Below are 18,805 nucleotides of genomic sequence, written 5' to 3' on the forward strand. Positions count from 1 at the left end.
ACATTACAAAACACCCCCCTTTTTGAATAATGACTCAATGCTTGTTTTGTTTGTTTGGTTTCATTTTAATGCTCATCCACCATACATGCCTTTTCAACCAGCTCTCTGACTCTCTCTCTGTCTTTCTCTCCTTGCTTGCAATGCATCTTGGGTAGAATTGTGGAGCAAGCACCAGGATAAGCAAAAAGCTATGGAAAAACCACAGAGTAAGAGACTTTTCACACACGAAAAAAATAAAAAAAAAGAAAAGAAAAAAGAGTGGGGTGTTCAGCTGCTGACTCTTTCTCCACCCCCCATTCCTCTCCACCTTTTCAGACTTACCAGTGTTTTTATACATGAATAAATAAAGAAACGCATGTTAGAGTGGATAAATATACGAATAGGAGTTGGTTTGAGAGCATAAAAGATTTTTACTGCAAATCAGAGTAACTTCTGCTCTAAATGAGAAAACCTCCTGCACATGACACTGGATTATTAGATTATTTCAGGCTCAGAATTTCACACAGATATGATACTGTGAGAAATTACAGCCTTGTTTTAGCTCAAATGTGATGTTGTGTTTAACCCTCTGAACCTCAAGCAGTTCTTTTTTTGCCTCACTGTGGTTTAATTTTTTTTATATATGACGTTTAACCTTTAATTTTAACTGGACAACAAGAGCAACTCATTAAAATCTCACGTTGTGAAGCCAAACGTCGTCCACATCCCACATAATCTTATTTTAAATTCAAGCGGCGACTGAAAATTTACAAAAGATACCAAACTGTGTTTTTGTTGGTGTTTGTTTTGGGGCCACTTTAAATTTGTATTTTATGTTTTTGCAATAGAAAGTCCTGCAGCTCTACAGAAACAGAACAACCAGGAAGAAGGAGACAGAACTCTGAAATGTCTGCTGGTGTAATGCCATAAATCAGAAAAAACTAAACAAACAAAAAAACCCTCAACAATTTCTTGAATTTTTTATTTTACAAAAATTTAATTAACTTGGAGCCAACATGTCTAACAAATTTCCAGGTGCCCTCATGTGTTAGTAATACTAGAAAAAGGAATTAATTACTCTCCATACTACAGACATTTTATTATTTGCATCTTTAATTTGTTTCCCTGTTTGTTCTGCGGTAACGCAACCTGCAGTTCGTCCAGGAAGTTCCTGAATTTTTGTCATGAGACTGTAGATCACATCTGAGCTACTCCTGACTTCACGGTTGCATCAGAAAGAGTAGAATTTTTAGTTTTTTACAGAATCTGGTTAATGCAAAGGGTTTATTTTTTACCTTTTTTTTTAATATGACATGTAGAATAGGATTTTGAATAACTATTACAGTTTTTAAGCTTTAAAAAAACTGATGATTAGCTCAAGATCTGTCAAAAAGTTGAAAATTACATCTTTTTTTCCCCAGTTTTTGTCTCTTCTGGCTCAGATAAATGATTTAGTTCTGAGTATTTAAAAATAAATCACCCGCTGTATGTATTCGCTGATGTGTTTTGGGGTTCAGAGGGTTAATCCAGACTTTAAATCGCAGCCAGTCTTGGTTTGTTTTCTTGCACAGTTAAATACACAGTTGTTTACTGATGTAGCACAAAATCCTGTGGATTGGTTTGGAGTTTTTGATATTTATATATATATAAGAGAAAAAAAATGGGAATCTTCTGTTATAATCACTGGCTTAAGCTCGAGCAACCTGTAATTTTGTTTCCCAGTATGTTTTTTTTTTCTCCCCTGGTGACCATGCATCCAGACGATACAGAGATTAATACCTGCTGCCCTGTCCTCCTCTTTTAACTGTATTCTTTCCAGTTTCAAGTGGCTCGCTGTAAATGGTTGTATTTACAGTCACTATTCCAGAGTTGCTGCTGCATTAAAAGCTCAATAAAAATGGGTTTTGCAAAAGTTAAACATCACCAAAAAAAAAAAGAAAAGAACCTGAAACCAAACAAGGAAGCGACGGAGGTGATCCAATAAGAAAACCACACTTGAAACAGAGAATGTCTCCTTGACCGTCCCTCGGTTTGTCTGCATGCCTAACTGCCTGTCTGTCTGTTGGTTTTGCTGTAACTTTTGGGCCACATTGACTGAGAATTAATGTCGCGCTCCTGCAGTTTTGTTTTCATTTGTAACTTTCCCCCCAGTTTTCTGGCACTCTCTCTGCTTGCCCCTTTTTTGTTTTTGTCTTTCCTCTGTCTGGTCTGTAAAACTTTCATCTCTTTACTTAACTTTTGGACACAGAAACTTGTGGGTGAACCCTCTAGATTAGACGGTGTTTCTAGCTAGAGGCAGCTCAGATTTAAGGATCATTTCACGAACATGACTGAGCTAGCGTCCTACTGTGTGCTTTGCTGTGAGGCTTTTGCACTTCAGATGGATGTAGCGTCAGTGTCGCTGTGCTGTGCTGGCTTTGAGTGAGGCGGCTCTGACTGACTGAAGGTAAGGAAGGCAACGTGGTCTCGTTCGCGGGAAGCGTGCTGATTGATTCGTCTGTTTCGCAGGATCCGAAGGAGCGAAGCAGCAGCGTCCTCAGGTGGCCGACGCCGAGGAGAAGAAATCTCAGATCAGTGCCGACAGCGGCCTCAGCGTCGCGTCCGGATCTCAGGTTTGTCGCGGCTCTTTTTGTGGCGCTGAACATTTAAAAATCGAGTTTTGAGGTGCGGCTGCAGCCACAGCAGAAGAACCTGAGACTCAGCTTCATGTCATCGACCAGTTTTTATGGCTGCACTTTAACATTTCAGAGGTTTTGCATCCAAATGTACATTTATTCTTCTGAGCTGATGTCGCACATGTCAAATGAAACTGCAAAACTTCACAATTCTAGTGAAGAAAAATCTATTTTAATTTGCACTAAATTACAACCAGCATGCATTGTTGCACATTTTAAGTTACTCATAAACCTGTTAATGCACTGATATGTTAATATATATTATTACTAGTGCAGCAATGCAGTCTTTGCAAAGGTTTTAACATATTTAATCAGTATTAATGTCATAAAAACGAGCTGAATTGTTGCTATTGACATATAAACACACCAAAGTAATGATGTTATGAAGACAGATTAAACTTTGTGCCAGTTTAGAAATAAAAGCACATTTCTGACATCGTTTCTGTCATTACACCCGACTTTTTATTAAAAACAAACACAAAATAAAATGTAAAGGTTGTCGTCAACATCAACATTAACATTATCCTGATCAGTCAGAACAGTGAGTACGTGACTCTAAAACCCAAAGTCAGTGAATGAAATAAGATCAGTCATGTCTTTAATGTTCCTGCCTCTCTAACACTGTGTTGGGCTTTTATCTGTCTCTATATTCTGACTCATCTGTTTTATTTTGGTGCCTCGTAAAAGCACTTTGGAACTCAGATTTTAAAAACAGACATTATTATTATTTAAGTAATATTTTCGCTTCATACACATTTTTTTGTTTGTTTTCCACCAACATAGTTCGGATAAAGTCATCTCTCGCACACAGTTATGAAAGTACATCTCATCTAATAGCGTTTTATGGTGAGACACGTGTAAAAACAACGATTTCATCATAGAAAATGTGTTTTTTTCCCTTAAAATAATGTAGACAAATCTGCATAAGCTGGACTGTTACAGCCTGTGTTCCTTACAATGACCAACATAAGAGCTTTAAAATTAAAGGTAATATAAAGTATTAATGCTAATGTTTGTGGACTTTAGCAGGTTGTGATGTTGGTTGAACAGATTTCAGCATATTTTCCTGAAACGTGCCTCTAAATTCTCTCCACTTATTTATTTTTCTTCGTTTGTTTCAACAGAAAAGCGACACCGAGTCGGTGACGAGCTCGGAGCCGCCGATCCTGACGAGGAGCACCAGCCAGGACTCGGAGGCCAGCACAGTGGTAGGGCACGGCCAACTCACTCCGGTTCTGCTCGGTCCGGCTACATAGAACCTCAAAATAACACACGTAGACTCCAGGATGATTTAATCTACTGTCTTTCAAAATCTGTTGTCAAAATAACTAACATGAAGGAAGAAGGTTAGCAGTGTGACGTGTACATCGGACAAATCATTGATTTTACCTTCAGTGATTTTGGCGTTTTTACTTTATATGTGGATTTAACCTTTAATTTTAACTGGACAACAAGTGCAACTCATTAAAATCTCATGTTTTGAAGCCAAACTTTGTCCAAATCCCACATAATCTTATTTTAAATTCAAGCAGAGACGGAAACTTTACAAACATACAAAGTTGTGTTTTAGTGGGTGTTTGTTTTGGGGCCACTTTAAGTCCCCAACACGTCATTTATTATTCTGATTAAATCTGTTTGATTTACTCTATATTGAGCTACTTTTTAAGAAGCTTTGTAAGAAAACACCCCAAATATTGTTCATCATTGTTGTCATTGACGTGTCAGTCTTCATAAAGACCAAAGGAGTTGTGTGAATAAATGACACACAAATCACGACTGAATGCTGTAATTAACAAAAACATGAAGTCATTTCACTTTATTAACGAGTTCAATCAAGCTGAGAGACAATTTACTCTAATAATTAATAATAATAATAACTGAATTAGCAAAGCACAGTGCAGTTAGAAGTGATTTACATCAGTGAAAATATATATTTAGAAACATAAATTCAAATAAGCAACAGCTTTGATGCCATTAAATTACAGGAAAATGCATAAAAACTACATAAACGAAAGCCTGCAAAGAGTTTAGTTTGAAGCTGGACGTATGAGGTGCTGTCAGAGTGTCTGGACTTTATTATGAATATGGTTCCCCGAAGATTATTTCAATGTGGAGCTGCTCCCTGTTTGTATTGTTCTTACACTCGGGTTTTCTTATTTTTCAGATCAGCAACAGCTCCGGAGAGACTCTGGGCGCCGACAGCGACCTGAGCAGCACAGCAGGCGACGGACTCGGAGGCAGAACCGCTCCTCATTTGGCTCAGTCCAGAGGGACGCTCTCCGACAGCGAGATCGAAACCAACCCGGCCACCAGCGCCGTGTTTGTGAGTCACACATGCAGATTAAACAGATGTAGATTTAGCTCATTTCTATCAGGGACGGACCGATCATCAGGGTCGATGTTTGGCATTTGTTATAATTATCTGTATTTTTATTTACCAATTACTGATCAATTAAAGGCTCTACTTCGGCTCCTCTCTGTGTCTGTGGTCTCAGAAATGTCTCTCAATCAGAGAAAACTGAACCAGAAACCAGGAAGTTAGCTTCACTTTGACAGCGGCTAGCAGCTAGCGGCTAAGCTAGCAGGCAGCCACAGATGAACCTGAAGCAGACTCTGGAAAACTATGATTAACAATGATTGTTTAAGATCTGGACCTTAGTGGACAATAGAAGTGATAAAACAGTGAAAGAACAGCAGGAGACAGACTGATTTATTCACTACTGTTTGTATTTTAAGGAATTTGGAGAATTCTGAGTCACTTTGGAACCATTCTGAGTCAAATTTCAAGTCATTTTGGACGATTCTTGAACCATTTGAAGATTTTATGAGTCACTGAAAACGTTTGAACCATTTTTGGAGAATTCTGACTCAATTTAAAAAATGTTTTGAGTCATTTTTGTCAGATTTTATATTTTTCCGTACAGCTCTTTAACCATTTTGAGTCGTTTTGAAAAGGCTTTGAGTTATTTTAGAGAATCTTAAGTCCTTCTGTGAACATATACTATTTCTATTTTACAGAATTTGGAGAATTCTGAGTCACTTTGGAACCATTCTGAGTCATTTTTGTCAAATTTCAAGTCATTTTTGAAGCATTTTTGTCCACATAAGCAGAGCAGAGCGTCCTGGTTTAATCACTCCTGTTTCCATTTTACATATTCAGTTATAGCCGCCTTTATTAATGAAGAAGTCTAGTTACGATTGACAGGTTCTCCGCCATCACATGCTGCTGAAACATTACATTTCGGTCCTCTGCCTTTCTTGATTTCTACAAACATTTCTTTGGATTCATTGCGTCCACAGTCGGTAGCTGTGTTTGTTTCACGCCAGAAAAGCTGGAAGGCTGCGGTCCAGAGCTCTGCTCCCTAATAACACCTGAAAATGAGAGAAAGTTTAATGTTCCGGAAAATTGTTTTTCTGCCTTTTTCTTTTTGCCAAGAACAAATTCAGCACAACTGACTGCCAACTTCTCTTCTTTGTGATAAAGCTCAAACTCTGGCTTCAAGCGAGCAGCCGCGGTTGTTGACGGTTTAAAGCGCTCCGCTACAGATTTATTAAACTCAACAACCGCAGATGTTATAGATTTTTTTTCTTTCCCTGTGCGGTTAATTCAGCGTTTCTCTGTTGACTCACAAACACGCCGTCTTTGTTTCGTCCACAGGGGAAAACCCACACTCTGAAACCCGGCGCCAAAGACCACGTCCCCGCGGTGGCCAAGGCTCCGCCCGCTCAGCCCATGGAGGACATCAGCATGAGGATTTACCTGTGTGAAGGCCTGCTGGGTAAACTCTGCTCTCTGTACCGTAGAGCCTCGTCACACGTTCACGCTGAGGCTTCGGGAAGCGTACTCGCACTCCTTCTGTCTGCAGATTGTTCTGTGTCGCTTCACTAACATTATCTTTGTTGTTTGTCGAGCAAAAATCTTCTGTAAATGTGAAAAGATGCTCCAGCTCGAGTAAAGACAGCCGACTTTTAACTTCTGTTACCTTTTACTCACATCAACTTGTGCAAGCTTTGGGTTTGCCCGTTAACCGCAGTGAACTTTCACTAATCGTGAAAAAAAAAAAGGAAAGTTATTTCTGAGAGAAAAAAGCAGAAGTCAGACATGTGATGACCTCGAAGTGACGTAATGTTAAATATGTTTAATTTAGCCGGTGAGCCAGAGGTCTGGTAAGAGCTGAGAGGTTATTCTGTGTCATCTGATGTAACTGTATATAAAACAGAATGAAAAATCAACCAGAACCTCCTCAGAACATCTGGTTCTGTATCTGAGTTCTACCTTCAGACTGTGAATGTTCCAGAGGTCCAGGTCCTTGAAGTCCACAGAGGAGGGTCCAGATTGATCACTTTAATGGACTTTTTCCATCATTTCTGAGCCTCAGAACTTCATCAGTACAGCAGATAGACACATGACATTAAGGAGGAGAACACATTTGGGTTCTGCTAGAACCTGACACCAGATCAGTTTGGGTCAGAACCAGTTCTAGCAGATCATAGGTCTCAGTGTTTCTCCTACATTCTGATAAGAGGCTCATCTTCTGGTTTACGGTCACATTTTAAATTGTTCAGGACCAGTTCTGAGTGATTCTGGAGAAGTTTCAGTGTGTTTATCGACAAGTGTTGAATTGTTCTGGACAGATTTTGATGCATTTTGGGGATGTTTTTGTCATTTTGGGTCATTTGGGACGAGTTTTGAGGCACATTGGGTCATTTTAAAGAAGTTTCATAACATTTTGGACGAGNGAGCCTCAGAACTTCATCAGTACAGCAGATAGACACATGACATTTAGGAGGAAGAACACATCTGGGTTCTGCTAGAACCTGACACCAGATCAGTTTGGGTCAGAACCAGTTCCAGCAGATCAAAGGTCTCAGTGTTTCTCCTACATTCTGATAAGAGGCTCATCTTCTGGTTTACAGTCACGTTTTAAATTGTTCAGGATGAGTTTTAGGTGATTCTGGAGAAGCTTCAGTTTGTTTATCGACAAGTTCTGAATTGTTCTGGACACATTTTGAGGCCTTTTGGGGACGTTTTTGTCATTTTGGACACATTCTGGATCATTTGGGACGAGTTTTGAGGCACATTGGGTCATTTTAAAGAAGTTTCATAACATTTTGGACGAGTTTTTTTTATCCTAAAATGTCATGTACTGATGAAATGTATGAAGTGATCAGTCTGGACCCTCCTCTATGGACTTCAAGGACCTCTGAAGGTAGAACTCTGATCATTAGATAAAGTTAGATTCTGAGAAGGTCGGGAGGAACTTCCTTCAGATTTGGTTGATTTTATATGGAATTAATTAACAGTTGGAAGTTTTATTTGGTCTCAGAGGTTCGTCAGCATCGACTTAAAACTCTGTCATTAAGGTGCAAACAGGAATAACATTAAGTTAACGGGGGAAACTAATTACCATTAATATAATTTTTTGCAAGTCATGACCGCTTTTAGTTTTAACTGCATGTTTACCAAAACAGAGCCTGAATTAATTCGACCCTCTCGGAGCTAAACTCCGGTATTTAAATGTGCCAGAGCAGCCGCTGGATGCTTCTTTGAAGCTCCGGGGCTGTGAATTAGCCAGTAAATGAGCGTGCTGTGTTTGTCCTGGTTGTTGTTGCGGCGCTGTGGGTCTCGGCTCGCTGGGCTCTCGTGTGTCTTGTTTTTTTTTTGCCGTTAAACCGACTCACCTCTTCGCTAACCCCCCTCCTGCTCTCGCTGCTTTTCTTCCCTCCTGCTGCTCCTCATTTGAAATCCTTCCAGGCCGCGATAAGAGCTCCGTTTGGGATCAACTAGAGGATGCTGCCATGGAAACCTTTTCTTTAAGTAGGGCTGATCTCTTTGCCTTTTCCCCCTTTTTTTCTCTTCCTATGTGTGTGTTTGTGTGTGTTTGTGGTGTGTTTAGTGTTTATCCCGGCCGGCTCTGTGTGGAACCTTTGATGTAGAGCCCAACCGATACTGGATTTTTCGGGTCGATACAGATTTTTTAGGGAGTGCAAAGATTCCTCCAGCTAACGACCCAAACAGACGTGATAAGCTCAGACGGCTGTCACGGCTTCTGATGTATTGACGAGGGAAAACGGTGGAAGCCTCTGAACTCCAGCAGCAGCTTCTGGACGTTTATGTTGCTCCCGTCTCATTTTTCCTCACTGTGGACTCGTTTTATGAAGTCCTGCACCTCCATGGGAACAGGAGAGAGAGTTAAAGACATCTTCATGCAGTATGACAGTTAAAATGACAGAAATCATAAACAAAAAATGATGGATTTTGCAGAAAATTTAAAAAATGTGGAATCATCATTTTCCCAGATATTTTTAAGTTTACTCTTTACAATTTCTCCAAACTTTTACACTCCTTACAAACCTTAGAAAGATGTTCCACCATCAGCTGAATGTGTCTCCAACAACTGGCTCCACTATTAACTGGTTCTGATCCATGCTGCATTTATTTATGGATCCAGGAGGTTGGATTTTCCTCTCAGTCTCTCTGATTTGTTTTTATGCTCTGCTCTGTTGGAACACTGCCTGCAGTTCAGCTGATAATTTGCTGAATTTTAGTTCAGTGATTGAAGGTCACAGTCGAGTCGCTCATGGCTCCTCCGTTATGTTGAAGAATACAGAATATTCAGTTTTTTACAGAATCTTTTTAGCGCAAATGGTTTATTTTTTGGAGAATTTTTCAATGAGATGAGTAGAAAAAGACAATTTTGATTATTTGTGGCCATTTTGAGCTTAGATTAGGTTTAATTAGGTGATTCCACACATGATCCAGCTCCGTCACAGAGTTAAAAACTGACAAATCTTTTCATTTTTTACAGTTTCTGGCTCGTAAACTGTAATTTTAGCAATTTTCTAAAGACAACATGCCTTTTAAACCTGCTGACGGGATTCAGAGGATTCACTTTCCAGCAATTAAGTTAAAAAACTATTTACAGCGTACAATAAAAACACCACTTTCTGCTCAGCCGTGAGTCGTTCTCTGCTGCATGTGCTGCAGACGGACTAAATAGTCGGAGCTGCTCTGCTGGACGTGATTTCTAGATTACACCAAAGTCCGTGCAGGTCGGTTGGGCTCTACTTTGATGTGATGTGGGTTTTTCCTGTCCGTCGGTGAGCTGCACATCCGTGATTAACACGGACACGGGTGGAAAGAATCTGGCCTCTCGTGGAGATCAAAGATCGTAAGATGTGTGTGATTTTCCATTAACTTTGGGCGCTTTTAACATTTATTTCAGTTTCTGCTCACATATACTTCCACCAAACTAACTTTCATGTTGACCTAAAACTTTCCTGTTTTTGCTCTGTTGGATTAGAAATGTTGTCAGAAAACTCAAACAAGCAACCAGCCAGTAAATGAGACCAGAAAAGGCGAGAGGTTCAGAGTTAGCACGCTGCTGTTGTTGTTATTAGTGTTATTTCTTTCATCAGTCAAGTTATCGTATGTTTTTATTTTAACAGTTTTGTGGCTATTTGCAGCTTTATTTCCAATTTAAAAGAGGAGACAGCAAAACAAGCAGCATCCTATAAATTCAAGTAAAGCTTCTAATGGAGCTTTTTTGTTGTGAGCTTCAGAGTCATGATGCAACGAGCCATTCTGTCAGAGAAACGTACTTAAACTGTGGTGGTTCAGTCTGTGTCACTTCAGACAGAATTCAGGAAATATGTTGATGCACCGTCTCAGATTTTGAGTTTATTCCTTTGATATTTGGCAAAAAAACAAAAAACAAAAACTAGGTTCAGTGAAGTATTTGTCGCTTAATTTTGAGGATTTCTTTTTCTTTCCACCCTGAAAAAAACAATCCTCAGCATGGAAACCATTTAAAAGGGTTCAATATCTCCAGAAGTTTAGCTCCTGCAGCTGTGAAGTTAGGTGAGAATGGCTTCAACAGGGGCTAAAGAGAAGAAAGTGCACAACTTTCACACGATGGTGGCCTCAGAAAGTCCCTATAAGTGTATAGGAATGAATGTCTCCTTAATTCCTGCTAAAGAATTTAATCTTTAGTTGACATTTCACCAACTGTTGAAGTGGAAAGTTGGACCAGACAAGGTTCCAGATTTTAGATAGTTAGACTAAATGTTGATGTGGATCATTGGTAGGAACCAGAACCTGGAGTTTACAGGTTCTAGATGTTGGTTTAGAGCTACAAGCTGCTTCATGTTGTGCGATGTGGAGGTTTCGCTCGTAAAGGGGCATCATGATAAATGACCTCCGACGCATCCTAAATAACACCCAAAAACTGGTGTTCCTCGGGGTCTATATCTTGTCATTGAATGTAGAAAACTACAAGCTGCTTCCATGTTGTCTTCATGTTGAAATTTAACAACTTATGGAGCTTTTTTTTTTGCTTTTTGAGGGTTTACCGTACAGATACTTGCATTGCACAACATGGAAAGTGCTGCAACAGCGCTGCACTAAGAGCAATGAAACAAAACGATGTAAAAGAGTCGTCATTACTCAGGATTTAGATTTATTTTTTTGCAGGAATTTAATTCTGAAAGGCCACTTTAGTGTCTCTGTTGGTGTTAAAGTCTAGTTTGGAGAATCTTCTCCGCCTCACAGTTGGATGAGTTAACTAAAATATTTTACAAGACTTAGTTTTGGGTCCAAAATCTGAGACGCTGCATCAAAACAAGTGTCTGAACCGACACATCCGGACCCCGGTGTGAAAGACTGAATGCTTGTGGCTGCATGTAGTCGGCACTGTGTTTAAGTGGATCGCCGGTTTGTACGTCTGTGGAACTAAATGCTTCCATGTTTCCAGGTAAGGAACGCTCCACGCTGTGGGACCAGGTCCAGTTCTGGGAGGACGCCTTCCTCGACGCTGTGATGTTGGAGCGGGAGGGGATGGGCATGGACCAGGGCCCTCAGGAGATGATCGAAAGGTTCACCCATTCTCAGACACAGTTTCCACTAAATATGGGTTTCATTGCTGCGTGTCGCCTCCTTCTTGCTGTGTGATGACGTGAAGCTGCTTCATGAAACCACCCTGGACTGTTAATACTGTTTGTCTCCACAGATATTTGTCTCTTGGAGATCACGATCGCAAACGTCTGGAGGACGACGAGGACAGACTTTTGGCCACTTTGCTGCACAACATGATCGCTTACATGCTGATGATGAAAGTACGGGAGTCCGTTCTGTCAGTCCAGTCGGCAGAATCGATGCAAACGTCCTCATTTTCTGATGTTTTTTTTTCCTGTTTCTAGGTGAGCAAAAACGACGTCAGGAAGAAAGTGAGGCGCCTGATGGGGAAGTCCCACATCGGCCTCACGTACAGCCAAGAGATCAACGAGATTCTGGACAAACTGGCCAACATGGTGAATACCCGTCCTCTTTGGTCCACTTGGTTCGGCTCCTGTTGATTGTTTGGTTTGTAACGCTTGGTGTTTGCAGAACGGCCGCGAGCTGTCCATCCGGCCCAGCGGAAGCCGACACATCAAGAAACAGACGTTTGTCGTCCACGCCGGCACCGACACCACAGGAGACATCTTCTTCATGGAGGTACGTCCTGACCCGATTCCTGCCACAGTAGCATCACGGCAAAGAAAAGTAGCTTGAACTTGTCGCTCATATCTCATATCTAGCTGCTTCATGTTGGCTTCAAGCTTTAGAAACCTCTTTAGAAACCCCAGAACACCTTCACTGGTCCTCATTATTACAGTTTTCAGCAGTGTTTTTTGTGCATTTCCTTAAATTGTTGTGCTTAATTAAAGAGATCCAGGCTCTTCCATAAGTTAACACGAACTGATAAACATGGATTCTTCGTGGAGCTACGAGCAAATGGCTTCTTAAAATCTAAATTCTTCGTTTCCAGTTGTTGCTTCTGATCAGTTATCAGAGAGGAACTTCATTAAATCAATACATTTCAAAGTGTTTGTTTTGGAAAGCAGTTTATTAATGGTGCTCTTTATGTCCCACTTTATGTTTTATTCTTATAGCTTTTTCTTTTTGTGATGTTTTAACTGGACTTAATGTCGTATTTTATGTGTTACTCCACATTCCTGAAACCGTGACCAACATCATGTATAAGAGGCTTTTAAACTGCGTCGGGTTTTTGCCATTTTCAGACTTTAATAATCGATCTTTATCTGAACTAAAGACTTGCTGATATGGTTTAGTTTTTATTTAATGATGCTGAATTCCCTGAAAAGATCAAAATCTTTCCATGAAGGCGTTAATCCACGGCTGAAGATGGACCTCAACAAACGCACTAATTAATCCAGTTTGAGTAAAAGCTTGAGCTGTTTTCAGAAATTAAGTCTTTTTAAAATACAAAATTATATATTTGCGACCCGTTTTTACAGATTTACATCTTCAGTAGGAACCAGTAGACTCACTTATTATCTAAAATGGTATTTATGTGCACATTTTGAAGCTTTGCATTCAGAAAAGTTGATGGAAAATTCAAAAAAGCTTCACTTGAGGTGGTTTTTGAAGCAGATAACTTTGCGATAAAACACTTTTCTTTTGGATTAAGTTCAGATTTATTTGTTGTTGTTAACAAAACACCAGCTGACGTGGAAAAATGATTCCAACTTTTGTAAATGAAAACTATTTATCCCTCAATTTCTCTCTTGTAATTTCTTCTTTGAGGCAAATTTGCTCGACAATCACATGAAAACACAACCGCTGTTGGTTTTGGCCGTTTCCTGGGACACTAATTAAAACACAGAACAGCCCCGTCCTTAGATTTAGAGCAAGATGAGTAAAAATATGAGTCTGAAGCTAGTAGCAGGCAGCAGACACAGCTTTAGTGATCTAGTGTGTTGCTGTTTGGTGAGTCGATAGAAGGTTTATTAGAAAACTGAAGTCACTAATTGAACTTGAGCAAAGATAAGTTGTAGTTTTACCTCTTTAGCTCATTTATCTGCAGTAGATTTGACTTCACGATGGCCAAACAGCATAAATTTAGCTCGCTAACAGCTGACTAACCGTCTCGTGGTCGTTGCAGGTCTGCGACGACTGCATCGTGCTGCGCAGCAACATCGGCACCGTCTACGAGCGCTGGTGGTACGAGAAGCTCATCAACATGACCTACTGCCCCAAGACCAAGGTGCTGTGTCTGTGGAGACGCAACGGCCAGGAGACGCAGCTCAACAAGTTCTATACCAAAAAGGTCCCAACAGCCTCCTGCTCCTCAGCCGACTTCAGGAGAACGTCACCGATGGGTTTGAATAACGTTTCCTCTCTGCGTTTCAGTGTCGTGAGCTCTACTACTGTGTTAAAGACAGCATGGAGAGAGCCGCAGCCAGACAGCAGAGCATTAAACCAGGTATTGTTTGTTTTAATGACTTGTTTTAGTCTTTCTTTCTGTTGTCCAGACTGACTTTTTCACAGCTAATCTGTGAGATAACAGATAAGAAAACAGCAAATATTCAGTTATTACGAAAGATTCTAAGTCATATATTCTCAGATATCATGTCATGTTATACACCACATATTATACCAAATAACTAAAACTGACTGAGCCCCCAAGACCTGCAGGTGGGTTTAAATAGCCAAAATTAGATCATTCATCAGAGCCAGAAGCTGTAAAAACAGAAAAATATGTTGGATTTTCAGCTTCCTGTCCACATGTCCATGAACGAATCATGTTTAAAGTGTGGTTGCACTGGGAAATATCGAGATTAAAATTGTGATATTTCATCGAAAAAAAATGAAATAAAAAATGTGCCAAAAACAAACCGTTTGCACGACACGAATCTTGTAAAAAAAAAAAAATTTAAATTAAATTCTGCACTGCTCAGCTCAACTGTGAGTCCGTTAGTGATTCATCTGCAACCTACAACCAGTTGGTAAAGATTCTGGTGAACTGCAGGCTGCGTTTGTGGAAACCAATTAGAAAGACTAGAACTAGAAAGAGAGCGTAATCGAGCACACTGGATCAATAAAGTGAATGCAGCATGTGTTCAGAAGCAGGAGCAAGTTGTTGGAGGATACATCCGGCACGGTGAAACATCTTTCTAGGGTCAGAGCAGAGTGGAAAAGTTATTATATAAGATAAGAAAAAGCAGTAAGATTTCTCGTCTGACGAGATGAAATCATCAAATTTTGAGCATTTTCGCTTAAAAACAAACTAAAAAGCCCCAAACTGGTCATCTTGATAGAGACAGAGTCATGGACTGATCGCTGCATCTCTGTTCTGGTTTCATAGAGGTGCAGGACTTGCAGGAATGTTGCAGGAACACCAGAAAACCGTCGTATTGCCTGTGACATCTTCTAGAACCCATGATGGCAGTATTGATTGTTTTCCCAGGTTTCCAATAGACTATGTTGTTATTATGATTATTATAATACAGGAAAAGGAAAAAGCAGTAAAATCTCTCATTTGTCAAGATGAGACCATCAAATATTGAGCATTGTTGCTTGAAAACAACCAAAAATAATCAATACTGATCATCCAAATAGTCATAGGCTCATTTCTAGTCCTGGTTGTTCTGGTTCCATGGAGGTTCAGGACTTCATGTTGCAGTTAAAAATGAACCACTGTGAGGAAACATGAGGCAGGAGCTCAAGAAACTAGCTGGGAATCAGAAATCCAGCTGAAAGTCTCCCGTTGTGCGTTTTCTCCGTCAGGTCCGGAGCTGGGCGGCGAGTTTCCCGTCCAGGACATGAAGACGGGCGAAGGCGGACTCCTGCAGGTCACGCTGGAGGGAATCAACCTCAAGTTCATGCACAGCCAGGTAAGAGGCCGGCGTGTCGGCCGAGCAGCTCTCCCACCTCACACAGGGCATGAGACTCTAAACGCCACTCACTCATCCCGTCCTCCTGTCCACCTCTCTGCTCGTCTCTCCTGTTTGCCTCCGTTTCATTTCATCTCGTCTTCCTCTATCGCCACCAAAACAACCGACACCAGCACCGATTGGCCGTTAGCTCGTCCCCCGATGTTTTCTCCATAGAGGAAGAATTCCCGTTTGTGCTTTTTGCTTTTTTGGATTTGCTTTTTTTCTTTGATTTCTTATTTTCAGTTTTGTGTTTGTTTGTTTGTTTGTGTGTGTGTGTGTGTGTGTGTTTGTGTGCATGCCTTTCCCACCGCAGTATTACAACACATCCGTCCACACACACACACACACACACACACACACACACGTTTCTTTTGACATCTGTGGTGCTCAGACCTCATGTTTCATTGACTGTGTGGGAGGAGGCGGAGTGTCAACCTGTGTGTGTGTGTGTGTGTGTAGATGTGTGTGTGTGTGTGTGTGGGTGTGTGTGTGTGTGTGTGTAGGTGTGTGTGTGCTGTGAGACGGACGACCTTCAGCAGAGACTTTTCATTAATAATTGGCTATCTTAATAGCAACTTCTGATCTTAAGTTTGGACCCTCGAACATCGTCATGTGGTGTCTTCACGTCTGGTAGCGCTAGAAGCTTCGTGTGTGTGTTCCTGAGTAGCGAGCGAGCCGAAAGATGAGGCGGAAAACAGGCTTTATAGCCGCCGAGCAGCTCGGAAACGGGAGTCAGGGGATGCCAGAGAGGAAAACGGACAGCGTCTCTGAACCAGAACTAGAATAAAAACACATTAAATCCGTCCACCTGTGCAGAAAGTTGTGGTTGAATTATCCAGAATGTACCAAAAGTACAGCTTCAGCACGTAAGTCTGCAATTTAAATATTCGTAAATTCAAGATTCAAGAGAAATTCTAAAGAAGTTCCACGTTCTCAGTTGATCATTAGCTCCATAAAATGTGACCTAATCTAATAAAAATGGAAAGAAAAGCCCGAGTAGACGCATTCAGAGACTTTTATCAGATCAAATAATTAAACATTTTGGGGATCTGCGATTAAAAATGTTTGTTGTTTAATTCAAACAAATGACGGCAAAGTGACGCGAAATCAACACGAAAAGAGCGCAAAGGTGCAAAATGATCGGCTCTAATAATAATCATGATTAGTTCTGGTCCTGAAAAAAAAACATATCAGTTGATCAGTACCAACAAAAAAACAAAAAGGGACACAAATGAATTGACTTAACAGACAAACTACAACAATTATGAGACCAAGTGACCACAAAGTACCAATAAGTTCAAAATAAATAAGAATTAGTGCAGTTCACACAGATACAATCATATATATTCATCAGTTTTTGCTCTGTTTTTAACTGTTTTTGCATAAAACACTTGATTATCAGGTCTTATTTTTAGCATTTTTTTGTCATTGGTATTATTTTTTGCTTTTTCCAGAATCAGTCAGTATAAACAGTTTGTTTTCAGCAAATTTGTAAATGAGACGTGTAGGATAAAGTGATTCTGATGAATTAAGACCATTTTAAGCTGAGATTTGGTTCATTTTTCCAACAAACAACTGTTAGAAAGTAAAAAATCTGATGATTCTTTCTGTTTTTAAAGAAACAACAACATGGCTTTGAGATCTGCTGCTGCGCTTTAGGGTTTAGAGGATTATATAAACATTTATTAAAGAAGACAGTTCAACAAAGTTTGTCTACATTTTGAGTCAGTGGTCTCCTCTGTCTCTATTAATCAATATTAATATCAGCCCTGATTAAAACACATCAGTTTAGTTTTTGCTTCCCAAAGTGGCCAAAAACTCAGTTTAGGGAAAAATCTCACTTTTCCCTGTGAATCGTGGACACAGGAAACCCCAGCGTTGTGCTTGGAGCGCCGTTTTCCTACAGCCGAGGTGAACTGATCCTTTAATCTGGACTCACTTCCTGCTTTTTCTTTTCATTACATTCAGCGTTTTTAACGAGCAAACGAGCTGAACTTTAGTATTTTTGCGTCAGACGTGTTCACTAAACCCTCAGCAGGAGCTTCAGGCAGAACCGGACGCCCTTTGTCAAGACTTAACAATAATAATAATAATAATAATAATAATACTAATAAAACCAAAAGCCACTGGGCGGTGAGATGGCGTCGACGGCGACGTCCTGCATCGTAGTCGGACCCGTTGTTCTGTCCCACTGTGTGAGAAAGTGCTGTTGGTGCCAGCCCTTGTTGCTGGAGGAGGAGGCATGGAGGGTGTTTAAAGTCCAGGAAAATCAGGTGAATCCAGCAAACCTCTAGTCCTTTTTTCTTTTTTTCTTTCTTTTTTCTAGTCTTTTGGGGGTTTTGTTTTTTTTTTCTTATCGGCTCTAGCGGCTAGATTGCGGGTCAGAACCGGCACGAGGCTCCTGTGGAACAGCGTCCTGTCGGGAGTGTCGTCGAGTGTTTGTGCTCTTCTGTCCGATAATAATCCAAACCATTTCTCTCCCATGCTCTCTCCCCCTGCAAGGAGCGGAAGGTACACAACCTCTGCTGTGTTTGCTTATTAGCACTTACATCTTATTGGGTTTTTCTTTCCTTCTATCTTTTTCTCTTTGTTTTTTCTTTTTTCCTGTCGTAGCTGTATGGCAAATCTAATTTTGTGTCCTTGTCTACATTTTTATATGGAACTTCCATGTATGCATCATATGGGCCACATTGCATCTCTTGAGCATTTAAAAAAAAAAAAAAGAATTGTGTTTTTTTTTTTTTTTGCTGTTTTAAACTCAAATTTCCCACTTCTGGTTACGCTCCATTGAATTAGCGTCGAAATGCATTTTCTCCTCATTGCCCATGTATGCGTTTGATCATGGAAACTTCTCATAGTGTGCTTTTTATTTGATTTATTTCCTTTTCTTTCCTTTCGTTAGCCGTTAAGAAGCTTGCATTCCATGTGTAGCTGTTTTATTTTTATTTCTTTTGTTAAAAAAAACCCTTTCATACTGATTAAAACGACGTTAACATGGCTAAGTTATTTCTGAAGTGTTTACTTTTCATCCAGTGTTGTTGAGTTAATAATGTTCTGTCTTGTTTTGTTTGTTTTTTTCGTTTGTTTTTAGGTTTTCATAGAGCTGAGTCACATTAAAAAGTGCAATACAGTGAAGGGAGTCTTTGTCCTGGAGGAATTTGGTAATTACACCATCTATTGATTCTAGGCCTGTACTCGGCACGGCAGTAACTCAGCTCCACGGCAAACCGTTGACCAGATCAGGGCGTCAGGGCTCGCCCCAAAAAAACAATTGGGAACCTGGAGGCGATTCAGGGACGAATCCTTCAGAGGTGGAAGGTTCAGAGCGAGAGACGAGGACAGAGGATGTAGCTGGTGAACAAATTAACCAAACAGAAAATAAATGTTTAGTTTTTATATTTTGATGTTAAATCCCACGAGGAGACCAAAACCTT

The 18,805-nt window shown here is 40.3% G+C and overlaps 1 protein-coding gene across 1 annotated transcript in view; it reads left to right on the forward strand.

The window, feature by feature from the left end:
• The window catches only part of LOC103374688 (MAP kinase-activating death domain protein-like), a gene marked incomplete at its 5' end in the record, with an annotated part of 41,730 nt that overhangs the window by 14,089 nt on the left and 8,836 nt on the right, over positions 1-18,805 (forward strand). The window contains 12 exons of the mRNA XM_008304804.1: positions 2,488-2,591; positions 3,779-3,862; positions 4,819-4,977; positions 6,313-6,433; positions 11,408-11,528; positions 11,663-11,768; positions 11,853-11,963; positions 12,040-12,147; positions 13,598-13,762; positions 13,846-13,918; positions 15,223-15,329; positions 18,463-18,532. Coding sequence (XP_008303026.1) covers positions 2,488-2,591; positions 3,779-3,862; positions 4,819-4,977; positions 6,313-6,433; positions 11,408-11,528; positions 11,663-11,768; positions 11,853-11,963; positions 12,040-12,147; positions 13,598-13,762; positions 13,846-13,918; positions 15,223-15,329; positions 18,463-18,532 — 1,329 coding nt within the window. The remainder of the gene's footprint in view (positions 1-2,487; positions 2,592-3,778; positions 3,863-4,818; positions 4,978-6,312; positions 6,434-11,407; positions 11,529-11,662; positions 11,769-11,852; positions 11,964-12,039; positions 12,148-13,597; positions 13,763-13,845; positions 13,919-15,222; positions 15,330-18,462; positions 18,533-18,805) is intronic.

The sequence above is a fragment of the Stegastes partitus genome, unplaced genomic scaffold (assembly GCF_000690725.1).
Source record: "Stegastes partitus isolate 25-593 unplaced genomic scaffold, Stegastes_partitus-1.0.2 Scaffold2327, whole genome shotgun sequence".
In the NCBI taxonomy this organism is placed as follows: domain Eukaryota; kingdom Metazoa; phylum Chordata; class Actinopteri; family Pomacentridae; genus Stegastes; species Stegastes partitus.